Source organism: Narcine bancroftii, chromosome 2 (assembly GCF_036971445.1).
Source record: "Narcine bancroftii isolate sNarBan1 chromosome 2, sNarBan1.hap1, whole genome shotgun sequence".
NCBI classification, from domain to species: Eukaryota; Metazoa; Chordata; class Chondrichthyes; order Torpediniformes; family Narcinidae; genus Narcine; species Narcine bancroftii.
The window spans coordinates 152962698-152984662 of NC_091470.1; the positions used below are offsets into that span (position 1 = coordinate 152962698).

Consider the following 21965-nt stretch of genomic DNA (forward strand, 5'->3'; position numbering starts at 1 on the left):
GGGGGGGGTCAAAACGGGTCGCAGGCTCAGATGAGCGGGCGGGCGGGCGAGGGTCCGCGGTCGGTGCGCCATGAGCTCCAGTGGGGAGGTCAACTTTTGCTCGTGATAACGGGGGAAAGACCAGATTTGGGGGCCAAAATAGCGGGGGGGGGGACGCTATTTTGACGCAGTATCGACTATTTCACGCCTCCGCTGCACGACCCGCTGAGTTTCTCCAGCATTGTTTTGACTTCAATCGCGGTGTCTGCAGACTTCGGTGTTTCACTCCACTCGACCCTCTTTAGGGTGGTCATCCTTGGAAGCGATTTCGCAGTGGAGCAACCGAAAGGAGTGAAACAGCAACGTCTGAGAGGTGTGGGGGATAAGGTGCAGGTCTGTAGGACTAGGCAGAATAAGAGTTCGGCGGAGACGAGAAGGGCCTGTTTTCTGCGCTGTCATGTCCTCTGGTTGTAATTGAACAGGGTGCGCCATCTGTGGGGCTCTAACGGAGAGGGAATGCTGCGGGTCCAGGCTGACCACCCGGTCTGTCATGTGACCCGGCCCGCCTCCTTCCCCCCCCCCCTCCGCGCGCCTGCGCAGTTGGGGAGCCGCCCGCGGACCGGCGGGAGATGCCCCGCGCCTGGATATCGCGAGACAAGGAAAGGCGATGGCTGGTGGCGGGCTGGTCGCTGAGGGCCGTTTGAGTGCCGGTTGCTTTGCGCTCGGAGGGTCCGTGGTTCTGGTGCTGGCGGGGAGCCAGTCCGTTTCCGTCAGCCGTGCCCTGCTGGCAGCCCACCTGGCCGCCGTGAACGTGTTGCTGCTGCTGCTCTACCGAAGGCTTCATTACCAGGTAGCGCCTGCCGCGCGGGCTGGTGGGCTCGGCCGCTGGGCTGGCCGGGAAGTGCCGTGGTTTTACATGTGAACGTTGTGCACAGTTTTGTTTAGCACCACCAATTAATGGCAATTCTGCCTCGCCCCGCAGGAAAGAGTCTCAGGAATGTATGTGGTCTAATTGAGTTTAATTTAGACGAACAGCATGGTGACAGGCCATTGATCTACACCCCCTGGAAAACATTAATAGCTCAAAAGCCAAATGCATAATCTATTATATGTGTACTTTTGTAGATTTAAAGATAGTATGTGTGTATTCAGGTTTATTATCTGATTATACAAGATCAACCTGATGAAACGGTGTTCCCTGGTCCTCTGTGCTGAAACATGCAAACAAGCATCTTGACATATGAGATACACACACACATGTTGAGATACATATTGACCTCCAATGTAATGCTCTACAGCTGCACAATGAAGCAGCCAGCAACCCTACTGCACAATGAAGCAGCCAGCCAGGACGCTTTCAATAGAGCTCCTGTAGAATGTTGACAGTGGCCAGTAGCCTTGCCTGCCTCCATCTTCTCAGGAAGTGCAGTTGCACCTTCCTGATAAAGTGAGGAGATGTGTATCCACAAAAGGTCACTTAAGTGGACTCTGAGGAACTTGGTGCTCTACTCTCTCAAGTTATTAATGTGTAGTGGAAGGTGGTTGTTCCCGGTCCTCCTGAAGTCCACAATTATCTCCTTTGTCTTGTCCATGTTAAGTCTCAGGTTATTCTCACATCATCTCACAAGATTTTCCACCTTTTCTCAGTAGTGTGACTCATCATTGTTGATGACATTGGTCTGGTGTTGTGGAAATATGTTGCTGGAGGAGATACCAGTGCTCCAGAACCTGCCCTGGGACACTCCGATTCCCTGCAGCCAGACCAAGGAGTCCCGGGACAGAAAAAGGGACTGGGCACTGGAGGAATGACCCCTGAACAGAAGCAGAGCGAGCAGCACACACCGGAATCGGGTACTGCTCGCTCAGGCCGGTCCACACCACAGCAGACTCTCACCAACATGGGGTGTGTGGTAGGAGGGTTATGCAAAGCTGAGGGTCCTCTGCAGGGATGCAGAGGTTGGAAAGCAAAAGCTGGTCCAGGAGAGCTCTGATGAGGCATGGTCTGCCCAGAGGTGGGTTATCTGTCCAGGCACTCTGCACAGGGGAAGCAATGTGGGAGGAGAGGCTGGAAGGGGTTCCCAATGAGAACCTCATCCAGATGCCATCAAGGCAAAGCTGGAGCTGGAGCATCAGTGAAGGTCCTGTCAGTGGCCATGGGCAAGCCTTGGCATCGGAGGATGGAGAGTCAGTTCAAGGCAGAGCAGAGATTAGACCTCCACTTCCACTCCCAGCAACCGCTCTCCCCCTCCCTCAATCTGCTGGTGACTCGGGAGTAGCAGAGCTTTTGGCTCCTTGGCCTTGCCCTGTCACAGGGAGCAGCTTTGCATCAGGTCACTTCCTGCAATGTGCTTGGCGGTGGGTGCTACAATGGTGCAGGTATCTGGAGATGAGTGGCAGCAGTGTTCCCCAAGACAACACATCAGAAACAGGAGCAACAGTTGTTGCGCAGCAGTTGTTCATCCAGTCCATCAAACCTGCTCCCACATTCAGTCAGATCACAGCTAATCTGGCCGTGGACTCAGCTCCATCTTTCTCCCCCATCACCCTTAATTCAGAATTTATTGTCACGATGAAGTCTGTGTGTGTGTGTGTGTTTTTGTGACGCACACACCTGTTATAACATGACAATCAAGGAATTTTGAGAATGGTGAAGGGAATTAAACTGGCTTTTAATTTGGAGAGAATAAAAGTGTAATTCTATATTGGAATTAAGGGTAGGGAGAAATGTCAAAGATTAGATTTGATGTATTCTTAAAAATACATTTACAATGGTTTGGAATTGCTGTCCTATTGAATAACTTTAGATTATTTCTCAATCTATTTTTTAACTTCTAATTATGCCTCCAGATTGCCGTCAGGGCTTGTTTCCTTGGTTTTGTTTGCGGGTGTGGTTTAATTCTGAGCTTCGGGGGATCAACGTGGCAACATTTTGGCTGGTATGTGATTTGTTTATGTTCTGTATGGGGAGAGGCTTAAGAAAAAAAAAAATCATGCTTGGATTCACCAATTTCAAAGTCACTTTGTATATTCATATGCTATTTTTTTCTCTTTGACACAGCAACTAAACATCTGAGCAGTTTCATTGAAGTTTCATTTGCATTAATTAATGATAAAAGTAGAGTAGTGATGTTATTTTTTTTCAGTACAAAGATGTTTTTTTAACCATCTGTATGCTGCGAAAAGTAAAAGTGGTCGCAAAATACTGAAAATTCGAGGGATTTCCTGATACCCAGTAAATCCAGTTCTTCGAACTGAGATAGTAACTGTTGCATTTTCCACTTGTAGCTTCTCACAGTGTCTTAGCTGTATATTAGCTGTAAGGCTTCTCTGTACAGTAATAAGGATAAAGAATTTGTGAATTTCAGAGTAACATTTCAAATTTCTGTTCTTTCATAGGTATTTGTGCTCCCTGAGTTTTTTCCATTATTCAGAATTCCTTGTGACTGCAGTTATTAATCCCAGGTCCCTCTCTCTAGACTCTTTCTTGTTAAATCATAGTGCAGAATATAAATTAGCAGCCATGTCTTCCTGGATGGAATTCACCATTGAGAAACTTCTCTTTCCAGGTGAGTTGGTGTTTTTTTTTAATTGATATGAGCGCTATCTTTGTTGAGTAGAATAAAAAAATTCCCTGAATATCATTTATGATCTTTAATGTTTGAGATCTAAAATGATGACTGAATTTCAGAATTGTCTGTAGTAAAGGAGTTCTTAGCGAAAGATGTTGCAGTTAGTCATTCAAAAGTCTTGATCCCATGAATTACTTTTCATGAACCGGTGCGGACTCGAAAGGCCAACGTGGCCGTTTCCGCTCTGTAAATGGTTATATGGTTATGAGTAATATGCTTTCAGGTTTAATTGAAGATACTGAAACAATATCCTAAAACTATTAAAGTGCGATTGAGTGCAATGATCTGTTCTCGCAAACAATCTTTTTCTTGTTATTTGCAGTTTTTACTTTTTATGCCTTGTTGAGTCATTCACCACATAATATCTTTTGAATATACTTGGCCATGATATTTATGCATCTGATTCAGTTGTTTCTGATTCTGACCTTTTAGAGGTGTATGGAATCTTGAGGGTCATAGCTAAGTTGAATGATAAGTCTTTTTCTCAAAATAGGGAGCATAGGTTTGAGGAGAGGGGGCAAGTTTTAAAAGGGATCTGAGGAACAACATTTTTACAGAGGGTGATGAGTAAATGGACTGAGGTACTGGAGGAAGTAGTGGGTGCAATTATATCAAGTCAAAGACTTTTAGACAAGTACACGGATGTCTAAGGTTTAGAGCAATATGGGTCAAACACAGGCAATTGGAACTGGCTCAGGTGCCATCTTGGACATATTGGGCTGAAGGGCACTTTTTCCATGTTGTACAACTCCATAGTGAATCATGGACTCAGTGTCAAATGGTTCCTCAAGATAAGGAATGGATAGCATTGCTAAGCAACTATAATTCCAAAATAATGATAGATAGATTATAGTACAGATTGTATAGATTTTCTTTATTTGCTTATTTCCTTTCTATAAATTTGAGCAGCAAGAAAAGGCTTAAAAAGAATTTTTTTATGGGAAAATTGTTTTCTTTTAGTAGCCCAGCTGCAAGATGTGAAAACGAAGTCCGTGCCGTTCTCAAAACTCATGCTAGATGTTTTGCTGAAGTCTGCAGATTACAGGTCATCTGAATAGTCACTTTTTTAACAGGCTATAGAATGGGAAGCTAAACTATATCAAAAGGCTTCTGCCCATCTGCATATGGTCTTTTTGCAGAAAGACCTGGTTGTAAGTTAAAACAGGTCTTTTTGTGTAACAGCATCCACTTTGCAAAGCTAATAAAATTGTTTGTACTCACATTTGTCATACACTTCTTCATATTTGATTTAAGTTAACAATGAAAGCAGCTATTTTGGATTTAAATTGTGTTAAGAATGGTGGAAGCGAAAGCAGGACTCGTTGATCTCACTGGTTGTCTGTGTCAAGAAGCAAATGACTGGAGTTGTTCTCTTGAATTGATCAATCAACAGGGTCTTTGTTTTGAAAAGTTGTACAGAGTATAGTCTTGTCTACTGTAGCAGTTCAAGATTGTAGCATGTCCTGTTTTGTTTTCCAAATTTCTTGTTTTTGCTGTTTCAGAGGCATGAATATTTTCAAGCCTGTGTTGCTCAGGCTTTGTCATTAATTGGAATATAGACATGGTTGCGGATCCCTGCTGTGTCCAGTCTCTAGTAACTATGTACACATATTTTCCTGGAAAGTTCACTAGTGTTGAACAAGAATGGCAGCACTAGCTTTTCTTGTGCATGCCCTTAGACTGAAAGGTGATATTGGCTAATCTAATACCAATTGGAAATTGCAAAAAACTGAAAAGCAAAGCACTGAAGATGATGAAACTTTAAAATTAAAGCAGAAAATGCTGGAAGAATTCAGGAGTTCAGGTCTGTCAAGAGGGAAAATTACCTTTTCCAGATTTTTTGGTCACCTCTGTAAATTATATATTTTTCTCACTTAGTTTCTTGGACCCTATTATTTTTGTTTACCTCAGTGTCTACCATCTCTTCCCCCATCCAACCAATTTCTATTGCTCTATACTTGTACACACCAGAATCAACAGTTCTGATGAAAGTTAGTTGCATTTAATTGTTAACTTCTGTTTTTTTGTTCTTCAGATGTTTTCCTGCATTTTCTTTTTCAGTAATAAAGAAAATTAAATTTCTTCAAATTTTCATATGCAGATACGAAGCAAGTCACATGGCTCAGTTTCCTTGGTTTGCTCATGGTTCTATTTGGGGAATCGCTGCGCAAAGCAGCCATGCTCACCGCTGGGTCAAATTTTAATCATATTGTACAAAACGAGAAGGCAGAATCCCACAGGCTTGTCACCTCTGGAGTCTATTCTTGGTCCAGACATCCATCCTACGTGGGCTGGTTTTACTGGAGTATTGGCACTCAGGTAGGTTTGTCACAGTTTTTCCTAGTTACCATGACACACAAGTGAGACCTGTCCTTGGTTCAGAAATAGTCAATTAAAGGTGAGAGCGAGTATTAAATATTGAGGCTTTCTCATGCCCCATAGAAAAGGAATATAATGATTAGATATATGGTATTTTTTTCTTGACTGGCATATTTAAAGGTAATGATCTGCAAAGGCAAGTTCCTGTTCCAGCACGAAAAATTGCAATATGTTACAATTAGAATGCAATTTTATTTTCTTGAACTGGGAAACATAATGTTTGCTATCCAAAAGTTAACCAATTGACTTTTTTTTTCCCCAAGGTAATCTTGTGTAACCCCATCTGTATTGTCGGGTACACGTTAGCTTCATGGCGTTTCTTTCGTGAACGCATTGAGGAAGAGGAGATGACTTTGATTCAGTTTTTTGGTGAAGACTATGAACAGTATAAGAAACAGATTCCAACACGACTTCCCTTCATCAAAGGTGCAAAGCTGGAACCATGAAGTGAGAAGAGACGATAAGAAAGAAATGCACAATCAAAACAGGCTATGGCTACAGGCTGCCTTTAATCCTTAGCACCTCAATATTGTTTGATTTCAATTTTGAAAAGAATTTCACAGCTGTTGCTGTTGAGAACATCTTAGCTAGTTTCAATCTGTTAGAGCAAGGGTACGGTGCTGCAGAGGACATATCTTTAAAGGAATACTATTGTGAAGAGTGGGAACTAACTACAGTGCAAATTTTAGAGGCCGCTCGCTCCAGCTATTGCTTTGACAAAGCCATTCATTATAGACTTCGTACTCGTGTAAATACTTTTTGACCAAAAAAATCAAGGAGGGCTGCGATATACTATCTAGGGAAAATGCATTATTGCAATACACCAATGTACTGTATCAGGAAAGGTAAATTCCATAATTATCAATCTTACTGTAAGCAGATAATCATAGTTTGTAAAATATAGGTGAATTTACTTTTTATTTTGTCTTGACCAGAATATGTTATATTTTATTCAAGAAGATGTTGACATGAGTGATATTTTACTTAACTTTTTTTTAACAAAATGACAGAGGATCAGCTTTTCGCCACTCAATCCTGGCTACTTAAGCAACCAGGCTAGTGGATTAAAACTTTCCTCCACCAAGGACCTTCCATGAAATTGAGTGATGTCTCAACCCAACCCCTACCAGGCACGGGTCTGTTTCTCAAAGTCTGCCTCTCAGTTTGGATGAATTGGCATTCTTACGAGAAGTAAGCTGGGAGTGGTCATATCTGAGATTGGAACTGACTCATCTCTGGGGTACCATTGAGAGAGCTTTGCTTTGTATGTAATACGTGCTGTAACTGATCTTAAAACACTAAATAGTGACTTTGAGTGCCTAAACTGAAACTCTCTCTTTTCCTTCATCCTTCACATTTGGGGAGGTGCAGGGAGAAGACGAAAAAAAATTATCCTATTCAATACAATTTTGTTATCTCTGCACCATTAAGGAAGAACATGAAACCTGTTACAATATTTAAATGTGGGAACAAAACCTGCAAATGCTGGAAATAAATAAAAGCAGGTGCTTATCTGAAATATTAAGCTATCTCTTACCTTTTGCATGGCTACTGATTCACTGAGCTTACTGGCATTTTGTGACGACGTGGTTATGCTCTCTTATTTAAACCTGCACTGTAATATCACGAGCAGAGTTGGTACGTATCCACATGTACACAAACAAGGGAAATTTGCTGTTATCCATGTTTCCTTTTCAAGTCTATCAATTCTATCTTTTAAATTAAAGTGTACATCAAAGCATAACCTGAAAACTTTGAAGTTATCTCATATCTCACTTTTTGTTGTCTCTTTCCAACGACCAGAGAACACAAAAATAGTTTCCCATTGATTAGTAATAGATATCCTAGTTTGGTGCTTGATTGTCCTACAAAGTTGGAACTATTAATAACATTTTTTTTCCTATGATATCTTTTAATGCAGACAATGTCTTCATGCATCAGTGGCAAAATCTAACAAAGGATACCAAAAATATCTCATCCAGAGTTAGAATAAGTGGTGTGCCTCCAATAAATTAGCACAGATACAATGATTTGAGCTGCAATCCACAACCTTAAGTGGCCTTTCCACATTTAAACTCTTGCAATGAGCACTGGTGGGTTAATATTTTGCCAATGACATCACTGCTAACATCTGTTTAAATCCCATCCTTGAATACAGGTAAGCATTTGGTTGTGAGCTAATGGGATACATTTCCAAGTCAGTTTTGTGTCTGGGAAGAAGTTTTAAATAAGGTGGTCCCTGTGTCTGCTGCCTTTGTCCTTTGAGGCAGTAGAGTTGATACATTTGGGTATTGCTTTTGAAGCTTTAGCAGTTTGCTGCATTTTGCAAACGACAATCATTATGCAGAGTTACAACTAAGGGTGGTGGATTAAGTAGTAATTAACTGGACTGCTTCAGGATAGTGTTGAATTTCTTGTATAGTTGGATGCGCATTAATTGCATGTGTTGGAAAGGAGTTGGGGCAGCAATGAATTGCTGGGATACCCAGTCTGTTAATGTGTTTGTAATCCCTGTATATACTTGGCCGAATGAAAAGAGATCGTTATCATAGAAGTTTGCGTGGAATATAGATCCTAGCATTAGACTGAATGGCTTGGTTTGTTACTCAAGCCCCCTGCAAGGGCTGAGGTTACTAGTTACAGTAGAAGTCTGAAAATCTGTATTCTTGGGCAGTACTTTTCAAATTTAAGAAGGAATAAAAAAGAGATAATTTTTGATAGTTTATTTATTAGCAAATACAGCATCCTTCATTTTTAATTAAAATGCAGCTGTGCATCTGTGGCACTCACATGCACACACACAAAAGCCTGCTAAATTTTAAAAGTCGGGATTCTTGGGTGATCTGGATTTCTGGCATCTAGATGTTTGGACTTCTGTACTGTTGACTCACTAAAGGGGCAAAATGGGTGAATACGAAAGAAGGAAGATAAGCTAGTTAGAACACTTTGCAGCAGATAAACTCGCATGGAAGAAAGCTATACAAGATTAGCTGCTTTAAGTGTCTTGATGCTGAGAGGCATTAACCACATTTAACAAAGGAATTATCAAGCCTGGGATAATGTACAGAGTAGGGCGCGAGAGTAGTGTTGATCTTAAATTTAGTTTTGGGTGGGGTGCTGCAGGCACAACTTTCCACTTCACCTCTGGAATGACTGAGGATATAAAGGTAGAAATAAAAAGGAAGATTACATAAGCAGCTAAGTGGGTAGGTAAAAGAAATAAAAGTAATGGTCAAATAGCTCAGTGATTTAAAAATTCAGTGATGAATTGATGGATTAATAATGCAATGTAATTACTTTCTTTTTTGGGCAGGAATCCCTGAATTACTTTGAATCATTGAAAGTAGACTTGTTCCTCTGATTACTTGTAAGGATGTGACCCGTCAAAAATTGCAAGATCACATCCATTTTACTTTTGGATTAGGAGTAGGAAAACTGCAGTACTCATTAGTTGGAGAAAGTTTAATTAGGATTTGAGCTTTTGAATGTACATCTGTCAAGGTTGGGAAGGACAGGAACAGCTGCTATAATCAGGTCATTGTCTTGTATTCAGGATGTGAACGTGCTGTTACAGCCAATGTTTGTTGGCTTTGAAAATTACATGTTGAATTGTTTTAAGACACTGTCAATAAATTAGCATAATATTTTGGTTACACAATCCTTTATTGAGGCAGAAAGTGTTTAAAAATTATTAGCTTGCAAACAGATACATAAGAACATAAATAGGAGCAAGAATAGGCCATCTGGCTCATTAAGCCTTCTCTGCCATTCAATGTAATCAAGGCTAATCTGATGATAGGCTCATCTCCACCTACCTGCCTTTTCCTCATATACCTTAATTCCTTTACCAGGTTAAAAAAAAAATCTGTCCAACCTTGTCTTAAATATATTTACTGACGTCGCCTCCACTTGCTTCAATGGGCAGCGAATTCCACTTTGGGAAAAATGGTTCCTCCTCAACTCCATCCTAAATCTATTACCCTAAGTCATGAGGCTATATTCCCCTAGTTCTGGTCTCCCCTACCAATGGAAACAATTTACGTACCCCTATGTTATCTATGCCTTTCATAATGGTTTATGTTTCTATACAATTCCCCTCTCATTCTTCTAAATTCCAGTGTGTACAGTCCCAGATGACTTAATCTCTACACCTAAGATAACCCCTTCATATCTGGAATCAATCTTGTAAATCTCTACACTGCCTCCAAAGCCTCAAGTAATGAAGCCAGAATTGCATGAAGTACTCCAGATGTGGTTTAACCAGTACTTTGTACAGTTGCAGCATAACCTCTGCTCTTAACTTCACTCCCTTTAACAATGAAGGCCAGCATTCCATTTGCCGCCTTGGTTGCCTGCTGCACCTGCAAATCAACCTTTTGCAATTCATGCACAAGCACTCCTCCTGAGTCCTCCTGCATGGTAGCATGCTGTAATCACTTGCCATTTAAATAATATTTCTGATCTTCCATTTTTTCTTCCAAAGTGGATAACCTCACATTTGCCAACATTGTACTCGATCTGCCAAACCCTTTCCCATTCACTTAACTTATTTACATCTCTGCAGACTCTGTATCTTCTGCACAATTTGCTTTTCCATTCAATTTAGTGTCATCAGCAAACTTAGAAACACTAATTTTTGTCACCTCTTCCAAATTAATTAATCGTGAATAATTGCGGGCCCACGACAGACTCCATTGGAACCCTGCTCACCACCAGAGGAAAGTCAGGTGGTGCCTAAAATGTATCTCCCAGGTTTGAGTAGGTATTTTGTTGGGTTTTTTTTTTCCATTTTCTCTGCGTTGACTCTTCATTGCAAAACAGTTCCAATGGTGACAATGTTTTCTCCAATTCCTTGCCAAAAGATTGTTCTTATAAAAGCCTGTCATTTCAGAAAGATTCAACCATGATCTGAACCTTGTCTCCAAGCCTGATCCTATCATAACCACGTGCACTTCAGTGGTCATCAGTGGTATTTGTTGTCCAGCTAGTTTGGACTGAATCTGCACAGAATACAAAGTAAACTAGAAATAGAGTTTACAACATGAAAATTACAATTCTGTCCAATTGATCTTTACCAATCTTTAATTTCCCCCAATCTAATCACTTTATTGCGTCTATTTAACACTTCTATTTATCTTTTTTCCTCATTCATATATCTAGCTTCCCCTAAACACATCTATGCAACAATTCTGCGACTAAAGTAAATTCTTCTAAATTCTTGTATTTCTGGTAGTTGTAGGTGTCACTCAATCTTTTCAAACCTGTACACATTTGCAAAGAAAATGTCTTTTCAAGAAAAAATAATGCAAGCTTGCTCATTCTTTGTTGCTTTTATTCTAGTTTTTGGTATCCATTTTATTTAGGTGTGCAATTATGGACAAGGTCTTGAGTTGAGCTTGTTTACACAATGGCATTGGAGTCTGGGATGAGGGAGTATTATCTTGAAATCACAATTCCAAAAGCTTTTAAGGTTCGATTGAGAACATTTACCGATGTATATAAATGGTAATAACCTGCAATAATAATTTGTGCCTTTTTTCAAATAGGTTCTGCTTTCACCATTCATGCATGAAGGCTTAAATCATAAGGCTTATGACATTTCTTGGGATTTATTTCCTGCTGAAAGATTATGGAATCAAATTCTGTTTTTAACCACAGGTACATAACCAGACGGTTTGTATTTAAATATAATATTGTGACCTGAACCACCTCTGTTTGTAAATCGGGAACATCATCGGCCATGGTAAAATCAATATGTGATATTTACATTCTGCGACTGTCAAGGTTAATTGGTCTTTTGTGCTCCTATACTATAAGGTGAGCTCCTTTCTGTCAGGAGTGTCCAATCCACTCTTCAGTTTTGTTGTGCGACACAAGTCTTTGCATTTCACCTCTGAATCCTCAGACAGAATATTTAGTGTTCGGTTGTCAATAATCTTCTCCTTGTTGTCTATCTGTTTCTCTCTTTCTTCACTCAGGCAAGCAAGATCATTCCTGAAGGAGAATATAAAATGTTACGCCTTTCTGGTTTTACTCCCATTCTTCATTGAGCTCCAATTAACAGTTACGTTCCCCGTGTACTTATTCAAAGGAGCAGACAAACAATGTTAAATATCAACATTACCGCCTAATAAACAAGCTGGATGACTTTATTAGCTTTTCCTTCTTTCACTACACATTTTCCAACCCCACAAATGTGTTCTAATATAGGTTGCTCTGTTTGAAATTAATGCAGTGCAATTGAATGCAAAATAATTGTAAAGAAGACTTTTTACCCCATGAAAAAAACTTAGTCGAGAAACTGATTTCACAAGCAACAGGAGAACCAGAAAAGGTCAGAATTTCTTATTTCAGCAAACAATGAAGTGTAGATCACTGTGGGAAATGGGAACGAGAAGAGGCAAAATTAGAGATTGACAAATGGAAAGAAAATAGCGGGCTGCGGGAAAAGATTGACTGAAGTAGAATTATTGGATTGCCTTTCTGAGTTATCAACGAGTTTTGATGGGCCCAATAATTACTTCCTGTGTGTATGGTAATGCTCTATTCTCGATCTCCTTTTGGTAATAGCTCAGTAACACTTAATCGGGATAGAATGGTTCTTGGGGCAGTTACAAGGTCACTGTTTAAAAAGAAATCATCCAAGATGGACATGCTGCTGCGGAGAGATATGTTTTACATTTCATTCCTCTCGATTACAGTGTTTTTCAAACTCTTCCACCCCCCCCCCACTCACATTCCACTTTAAGTGATCCCTATGCTCTGTGATTAGTAAGGGATTATTTAAGATGGTATGTGCATGGAAAGAAAAGGGTTTGAAAACTATTGTTTTCATTGTACCTAGTTGACTCGTTATGTGCATGGTTTTATTACTCCAAAGGAAATGGGCCAATGACAATTTTTCTCAAGCAAAATATTTCAGTAACAAGTGGTGCTCAACCTTTTTCTCCCCCACTCACATACCTTTACCAATCATAGAGCACTTGTGGCATAGGAATTGCTTATGGTGAAATGTGAATTTAGGGGGCAGTTTGAAACCACTTCGTAGGTTGCAGGAACAAACTAATAATATGAAACACAACAGTATTTTAAACACAATATATTTTACAGCTCTGATTGACCATTTTTTAATAAAAGTGAGTAGGAAATCTTTTTTCTTCACACCGAGGTTTTTTTTTAGATAAGAACACATCAGTAAGCACAGCAATAGCTTTGTCAGCCAAGTGAGCATGGGTTTGAATTGCATTCTTGACATAATCTACACCTTGGTTCTCAACCTTTTTCTTTCCACTCACATATCACTTTAATCCCTTACTAAGCACAGAGCACCCTAATGACATCTTAACCTTATGCCATAGGTTCTAGGCTGATGTTCCAGGGAAATTTGACGGGGGTGGGTGGGAGTAACATAGTTGAAGATGCTGTCTTTCTGATGAAACCTTAAGCTGAAGTCCCATTTATTCCTTCTGATGGGCAATCTCAAATAGTAGGATATGCCTTGATGTTCCAGTGAATTTTGATTGAACATTAATTAAAATAAAAACCATTGGTCATTTTCAGTTGTAGCTGCTTGTAGGATCTCCATGCGCACATATTATCTGCCATGTTTGCTCAATACAAAAAAGGTATCCTTCAAAAGTGCTTATTTGGCTGTACAGTGAGACAACCTGAGCTAACAACAGGAACTGAAAAATGCATATCTTTAGTATTTTGCTCACCTTTAATGGGTCTGATATTCAATAAATTTCCTGAGACATTTGGAAGGAGAGACTTGAAACTTTACAATGGAATCCTACCTGTACTGCCCATCTGCAGCCTTAATAGAGGCTTCGTCGTAAATCTTCAGCATGTTATCTGTCCTGTCATCCTTCATCTCTTTCGGTTCCTTAAGTCTGCCAGCAAAAAGCAAGGTTCAAATTTCAAAAAACTTAAAGTAATAAAGTCAAGGGTTAAGGGAAAGCTTATTTTATCAGAAGGGAGTGGAAAGTGATGTTGTTTTACTTAAATTAAGATGAGTAGGAGGAAACCTGTGTGGTGTTCATGAACATTTTGGGCTAATTCTGTGCAGTAGGCCAGTGTGTCACCCAATTCTGGTAACACTGGCCTATAACGCAATGCAGCACAAGACTGAGAAGCACTGATTAAATAATGTCATGCTTGTGGTTTGCAAGAAGTAAATGAAGAATGATATGCCGTCTACTCAAACTTATTCTGGGAAAGGAATTAAAATGTCTTTCATCTGGGTCCCCACTTCCAATCACATCGCTGCTTGGAATTAATTACCTGTGTTTGGCTGAGGTCAGGATAAAGCTCCAGCCATAGCATAGCTTCAAAGCAGAAAAGCAACCAACTTTTATGAACTTTTAAGGCTTAACTTTTAAGGCTTGCAGAGGGTGACTTGTACCGTTAATATTCGCCTCAGGAAGGACCAAAGGTGAGAATAAAAGTAATAATAATAGATAAATCTAACCTGGGCTCCAGGCGTTCTTTCACTTTGGCAATCGAGCGAATGTATGGGCTTATCTGGCGGGTGATTGTTGTTAGGTACAGGTTCTCTTGTTTGAGCAGCATCAAGTCATGAAGTTGGGCTTAAAAATAAAATGTGGAACCCTTGTGAGAATTCTGCTTGTACTTTTAGACACATATCATGTGGGCACCACAATGAGAAACTGAGATTTTCGTTGTTATTGAGTGGCTTAGAGGAGAATTTAGAGTTATGAGATTTCTGTTCAGCTGCTGGTGTCCTTTTAGGTGAAGGAGATTGGATTGAGGGGGTGCTGCTGAATTGGGTTTGGATAGTTGCAGTGCATCTTGTAGATGGTATGCACAGAAGCCACGTGCACCCACACTGGAGGGATGTTGAGATACTTGTAAATGAGTAAAATAAGATCATGCAATTGATTCATGAAGATCCATTTGTTTCACTCTTGAAGTGGTATTACTGTCTGTATCCCATCTAATCTTAATAGACACTCCTCTCACCACAGAGATGATAGTTAGATTGTCTTACTAAACTTGTAATGCTGTGGCTGGATCAGGTATTCTGACTTAGGATTTGTCAAAGGCTCCTCCAAAAAAAAACTATCAAAATTTGTCTGAAACTAGAAACTCTATTTCTTTGAGCTCTGAATAATGTGTGGCTACAATAATTTTTTTTCAATTTCCTTTTCCCACTTTAGAAAAAGCAACTTAGAAGAAATAATCTAACCAACAAGATATGCAAATCATGTGTGTTGTAGGAATGGATATAACCTACTATCATACCTTCGTAAATTTCCTGCTCATTTGCAACTCTCTGGTAGGTTTCCTCCCATACCTGATACAAGGCAGAAAAATTAGCATTAATTTCTCCATTCAGTTTCAAAGTTACGCTATATTTCATAATTTGCATTTATTTGGTCCCTATAATTTAGATAAAATCATGTTAAACCAAAGAATAATTAGCAAAAACTTATGCACCAAATAAATAAAGCGTAGAATTTAACTGGATTTTGTTGGAAAAGAACTGGGTGCCGTAGAGAGGTTTAACATGGAGGCAGAGCTGTAAACCATAAGGGAAAGTGCGGAAGATGTAATTTTTTTCTTAGACCTGCAGTACTGTGGGGTCCCCCAAATATATCAATTAACCTTCAATCCCCATAAATTTTTTTAAGGGTGGGAGGAAACCAGAGCACCCAGAGGAAACCCACGCAGACATGGGGAGAATGTACAAACTCCTTACAGACAGAGCTGGATTTGAACCTGGGTCGCTGGCACTATGCCTACCATGCTGCCCAATATTGGCCCTTTTGTAAACTCAAGTCCAAAAGGGATTTAAGTTTAAGTACTTTTAAGTTTAATTATTAGAATGTTGATATCCGCCACTCAATTGGAACACAAACTTCACAAACAGCAATGTTAGAATGCTTTTAGTGGTGTTGCTTGAGGGATAACAGGACCACAGCAAGAATTTGAAAATTGGAAAGACTGCAAATGCTGGAAATGTTGAATGAAAGCAAGATGCAGGAGATACGCATCAGGTCAGGCTGCTTCAGTGGGAAGATGCATGTCCAACACCAGGTCCGAGAATAGCATCTTTTTTAAACATTTGCCTGAGAAAGTGAATCCAATTTCATAAAACTTAAAGTAATAAAGTCAAGGATTAAGGGAAAGCCTATTTTATGAAAAGGGAATGGAAAGTTATGTAGTTTGGCTTAAATTACGATGAGCGGGTCCAAGAGCTTACATATTCATATCTCTGGGTTGGGCAGGGAATTCTCTCTGAAATAGTGACGACCTTGCTTTGTAACATTTTAATTTATTAGGCACTCTGAAATAAATAGAGGAACAGTTCTTCAATCATGTGGATATTCAGAGACTTTAATCCTTGTATATTTTATAATTGAGACAATACCACCCAACAAATTCACTGAACAGAACCCAGTTAACAAAATGTTTTCAACTAATTGTGATTGCTAAGTCAATGTTACAGTCATAAAATCAAAACAAAATTCTTGAAACACTTAATAGGTTAGGCAGCAAAATTAGAAAAAGAAATGGTGAAAATCTTTCTGTTTAAAGACACTGGCAAATGATCTTCTCTGAATAGTTGGAAAACAAATTGTAGTGTATGTGGTTGAATCTGGGGTTTTAAAAAAAAAAGTCAAAGGTCTCAACCTCAAATTCTGCTTTGTTCCAACTTTTCTGATTTTAACTGGGGTGAGAACTGTATTAGTGATGGTGAATCAGCCATTTCGCAAGCACTGATTTGTGCCAGTGATTTCTCCTTGTCCCCACTATTTTCACCACATTCCAATTGTATGTAAGTTGATAGCAATAACAGTTAAAGTGCACATATTGATAGCCTACTGGTTCCCATACATTTGAAATACTCAATGGCATCATTGGCGATGAGGGCCACAAAGCTTTCAAGATAGAAAATTATGGATTGCGAAGGTGTCATGAGATTTGGATCAAAGCACTGCCAGTGGAATTAAAATACATGTCAGCAATGGACTTGGGGCCTCAAAGAGCTGAATAGCCCACCATTGTTTCTATGCCAGTAATTTGGGCACAAATTGACCATCTAATGCAGAGGCAGAGTGTAATTGCTGGAGAGGCTGTAACTTGGATGTTGTGACCTGCGAGCAATTGATCCTTATACGATGTTCTCAAGTGGAAGATATTTAATTCTAATTTTAAATAGCATTCTTCATTTAGATAAGCACAAAAACACACAAGAAAACTTTGGTGTAAAATAGCTAGGACTGCAGCATACCTCCTCAAACATAGTCCTCATGGTCTCCACCGAGGAGTATTGGGAGGAGATCTGAGTGTCCATTTGCAATGATTTTTGTAGGATCTCACCCATTGCATCTGTCCTGATGAGTGAGTGGTGTTTGGTCAAATCCCGGTGCATCTCTTGAACCTGGTCTTTCAGCGTCTGTAGCTCCATCTGCAGGGCCTGTGTAAATGATACAATGAATGTGGTCAATTGATACATCAAAATGAATCTGTTACTTCTTCCCTTGCCTGAAGCTTGTCTTTTTCAAATAAAATGATTTATGACTATTCTCTTACGTATCCTTGTTGATGTTTCCTAACCTTTTGTACATGCAACAACACTGGAGGTGTTTCAGCCCTTGAGTGTATACTGGCCTACAGAACAATCCCATTCCTCTTTATACTAAAATTTCCTAATTTCATGGGATGAAAGGCCTATGCCATTTGGCCTGATTAATCCATAATGGGATTTGTGTTCTACTTGAGCCTCTTCATCATTTTCACTTAAATTGATCAGTTTAACTGACAATTCTCTTCATTCTCATACACTTATAAATATTCAATCACTAAAGGGAATGCTGATTTAAAATGCACTCTTGTCAGTGGGGACAAATGGTCAGTAATAAAATGCCTCCAATGTCAAGTCACTAATTCACTAGAGTTTTCTGTCAACAGAATAATTTAATTAATTGTATCTTGTTTCTAAGTCCAAAACCAGAATTACCCAGGTTTGTTTTACCTTTCTGTTATTATCTCTCAAATTAGCACTCCTAAAGCTTGTGCTATCATGGATTTAACATCCACTCTGGAGACTAATAATCTTGGTTGATCTGAAGTTCGCCAGATTGATTTTTGGTATGGAGTGTGTGTTGTATTAATCAGACTGGGCCTAAACTGTCCAAAGTTTAGAAGAATAAGGAAATCTCATTGAAATGTACAAAAAAAATTTTGGGACTTGACAAATTAGATTTGACATTCTCCTCAGCTAGGTGTTTAGAACCAGGGATCACAGTCTCAAAATAAGGGACTGGTCATTCTGGACAGGGATGAGGAGAAACTTACTCACTCAGGGGTAATGAATTTTTGGAATTCTCTACCCAGGAGGGCTGGGATGGAACATTGGATGTGATTATTCAATAAAGGGATTGTGATTTTTTTTTAAGATATGAAGGGATATGGGGGAGAAGCACAAAATTTTTAAAAATCAATTATGATATTATTGAATAGTGAAGTAGGTGCAAGGTGCCAGATGGCCTGATCCAGTTTATATTTCTCATGTTCCCATATTCCCTGCTCAGGGTTGAGCTGTCATTTGGGTTAGAAAAGCCTCCTTGTAAAAGGTCCCACTGCATAAACTGATGAAAAATAGGAAATTCTTTTAAAAAAAAAATGTAGAAAGGGAAGCCAGTATAAAGAGGCTGAAAAGGTCAAGGATATATATGCAAGGTGAAAAGAGATGAGGAGGTATGTGTGCTGCATAGTTAGGATGGAGAGATTATTTGCTAAATCCTTGTCAACCATAGGAGGTGCTTTCTTAGCCAGATCATTTCTTCCTCTTAAACTCTTGTGAAGTCCTAACTCCTTCATCTTCAGTAGATGCAATTAATTTTTTTTTTAATTAAGAAATGCTGCTAACTGTGCACCATTTACAAGATGAAGCAGAATGTAGATCTTCTGCTTCACCCTGACAGCAGTGTGTTTCCTGAGGTTATTCTGTCTATCTGTCCACTTCTTCCTGGTGTTGTCACTGCTCTGAATAGTTTGAAACTAAACACTACGCATATTCAGACTTTACAGAGCAGAAGATACATTTGTACACAGCCTAATCTCGGGGTGGTCAAATTTGCTTAATGTGAGAGCTACTAACAATAAACCAGATGTTTGACAGCCTCAATCATGCAATTGTAAGCCATGCCAACCAAACCTATCGTTTTACATCAGTTTGTATGATTCCTGTCTCAGCCATCATATTTCTGCGAGCTGCATGTAATATGTTAGAGCTGCATGTGGCTCGCTAGCTACGTTTGGCCACCTCTGGCTTAATCTGATCATCAGAATTACTGTTTTATGGCAGCTCCGGATTCCTAATCTTGTCCTATCTGGTCAGTCATTCAGTGGATGTGGGCTCCATCTCCAGTAACTCCATATAATTTGCTGTTCGTGAACAATAGCTGGTTACCAGTATCTGAGTGCCATTGTCAAGTTCACAAGCAGATTGATCTTTTTTAACCTCCATTATTCAAAAGTATTTAATTGTCCATAATACACCTTGATATCCTAAAGTTAAGAAAGATGCAATAGAATAATTTTTGTTGTTGTTACTGGGCTGTTAACACTGGACAACAACTTTTTACAAAAGGTTTGCTTCCAGAAGAAAAAAATTGGGGATTATGATCGACAACTTCAAGATGAACCCAAAGAGAATTTCAGATTTCCTGTATCACATAGGTAGTTGGAGAAACATTAAATTCTATTGAATTTAGCATGTTTAATTGCATAATAACGCTGACACATTGTGTTAGTTCAACTGACCTAAAATGTTTTGCCATTGATTTTCGTTTGTACTCAACACCTGATGTCTCTCGTGCCAGTGACCAACAATAGTTGGCCAGCATTGATGGATTCCAGTTGCCCTGATAATGCTTTTTCATGGTTGCAATGTCGTGGTGAAACCTTTCACCATGTTCATCACTGACTGCACCAAGACCAGCAGCAAAGAATGCCAAGTGTGAATACAGAAAATTAATTTTCAATGACGGTGCACTTCATGGTTTTGTATGCAGGAAATCACAAAAAAACAGATTAGAACTTTAAAAATATACAGTACGTGATAGGAAATTTTAAGGTGATTTTTATCAGCAGCTCAAAATTCATAAAATACACCCAAAAGTGTTCAAGAAGAAAAATTGTTGTCCAGGGTCATCTGCCCAAAAGACCTTCTGCCAGATGATGTCCCAATGTGGGGGGCCTCTTGTGAACTTGGTTGTCTGGCTGATGCTCAATTCACAACCTCCCTTACCCTGAAAGTATTCTCGTAATTACGACAATGCTCCATGAAGGGGCTGTGCCCTCCTTCTGCCAGCAGAACCTTGGTGCTAATGTAGCGATGGGAGGTAGGCTTGCATGTTACGGCATTTGTCAAGGACATGTCCCTCAGGGATGCAGGAGAGGCAGAAGCTGGGAATGCCTTTGTGCCCACCAAGTTCCTTTTTTTAAAAAAAAGAGTATTGAATAGTTAAAAGCAGAAGGTAAATATCTGCAAAAAAAAAAGTTTTATGAATGCAAACTTTAAAACATAATGTAAACAAGATTGAATGAAGGCTTTGGGTAAATATACAGCGAATAACATTTACATGACATGAAGTGAGTTGCACACTGGAGTCAAATTCAATAGTTCAATTCATTTCAATTGCAGACAGAAGAACACAGTGGGTCAAGCAGCATCCGTGGAAGCAATGGGTGTAGATCGACGTTACAAGTTGAGACCTTGCATCAGGACCCAAGATTTCCAGGACACAGCAGTAGGGAGGGAGGTGCGGCACCAGCTGGTAGGTGATAATATGGAACCAGATGGGGAGGGAATGAAGAGGCAGTAGGAGAAATTGGAAAATTCACTTCATACTATTGGGACTTGTGTGTCATTTTAACTCCCTTTCCCATCTAACCTTGCATGATATTCCACTTGGAGCCCATGGAGAAATGGTATGAACATTGAATTTTACAATTTCAAGTAACCCAGTCCCCCTGGGTTCCTTTCCCATTTCCTATCCACCTAGGGTCTCTTTCCCTTTATTGATCTTTGCTATCCCTCTCACCCTTATCTCCACCCCACCCCTCCCCCACCATGTTACACCTTCACACTCATCTGGTTCAATTTGCCACTATTCCTCCCTTGTCTGGATCCACCTGCCAGCTTCTGTCTCTACTCTGGCTGCTCCCCTCCCAGAGCAATCTGCCTATTTTTGCCTTTTGTTTCCACATCACCTACAAACCTCCATTTCACCATTTCCTCCTCCTCCCCCCCATAAACTGGCACCATCTGCCCATCTCTCCTCCCTCATCCAGTTCTACCCATCACCAACCAGCTTCTGTCTCAAGCACCTCCCCTTCTCAATACTCAGTCCTGCTGCAAGAACCCGACCCAAAATGTCAACCCAGGTGCTGCTTGTTCCATCCAGCAGTTTATTCGTGCACTAAAACAGATTACCTTCCTGTGTTTTCATTGCTATTTATGTGGTCTTACTGGATGCAAATTAGGTGCTATTTTTCTTACTGTCCAAGAGTGACTAAACTTCAAAAATAAATATTTGAATGTGAACCATGTTAAGACATCCAAAACTTGTGAAAAGTCTTTATTTTCTCCCTTGCATCAACTCAGACAGTATGTGCTATGAGGTGTTCATTTGGGTTACAACGCAGTAAATCCAATCCAGCAAGTATTTTAGATTAGTGGTTTGGGACATACATTTCCTGATGCAGGATCTTGAACCAAGACATGGGCAATCCCACCCCCACCCCAACCTCTCTCCCCCCACAATGCTGCTTAGACAAGTTCCGCCAGTAGTTTGCACTGGATTCCAGCATTTACAACCTCTTGCATCTCCATAAATTTTACCTGGCTTCACCCCGATTCATTCCTCACTCCATCACACCTGTTTTTGCTTGATTGCTTTTCTTCATAATTTAACTTTGCAAACTGTGCATTAAACTGATCGC

At 39.9% G+C, this 21965-nt stretch overlaps 2 protein-coding genes across 8 annotated transcripts in view; one reads left to right on the forward strand and one right to left on the reverse strand.

Annotated features, from left to right (window-relative positions):
* Positions 1-189: 189 nt before the first annotated feature.
* The window catches only part of icmt (isoprenylcysteine carboxyl methyltransferase), a 50598-nt gene continuing 28822 nt past the window's right edge, over positions 190-21965 (forward strand). For 2 of the 6 annotated variants that reach the window (XR_011351738.1, XR_011351737.1), the window contains exons 1-9: positions 190-829; positions 2827-2915; positions 3376-3545; positions 5710-5927; positions 6251-7492; positions 7909-8145; positions 11534-11645; positions 15167-15285; positions 20665-20797. Coding sequence is in view for 1 of the 6 variants with exons in the window: in XM_069918605.1 (XP_069774706.1) it covers positions 647-829; positions 2827-2915; positions 3376-3545; positions 5710-5927; positions 6251-6433 (843 nt within the window). In the remaining 5 variants the exon portion in view is untranslated. Of the gene's footprint in view, positions 830-2826; positions 2916-3375; positions 3546-5709; positions 5928-6250; positions 7740-7908; positions 8146-11533; positions 11646-15166; positions 15286-20664; positions 20798-21965 lie in introns of those variants that run through there. The other 4 variants (XR_011351740.1, XR_011351736.1, XR_011351739.1 and 1 more) reach the window with 4 other exon arrangements.
* The window catches only part of rnf207b (ring finger protein 207b), a 52016-nt gene continuing 39688 nt past the window's right edge, over positions 9638-21965 (reverse strand). For both annotated transcript variants that reach the window (XM_069918592.1, XM_069918593.1), the window contains 6 exons: positions 20269-20455; positions 17245-17430; positions 15252-15303; positions 14458-14575; positions 13784-13879; positions 9638-11981 (listed from right to left, as the gene is read on the reverse strand). In XM_069918592.1, the coding sequence (XP_069774693.1) occupies positions 11798-11981; positions 13784-13879; positions 14458-14575; positions 15252-15303; positions 17245-17430; positions 20269-20455 (823 nt within the window). In that variant the 3' untranslated portion in view covers positions 9638-11797. The remainder of the gene's footprint in view (positions 11982-13783; positions 13880-14457; positions 14576-15251; positions 15304-17244; positions 17431-20268; positions 20456-21965) is intronic.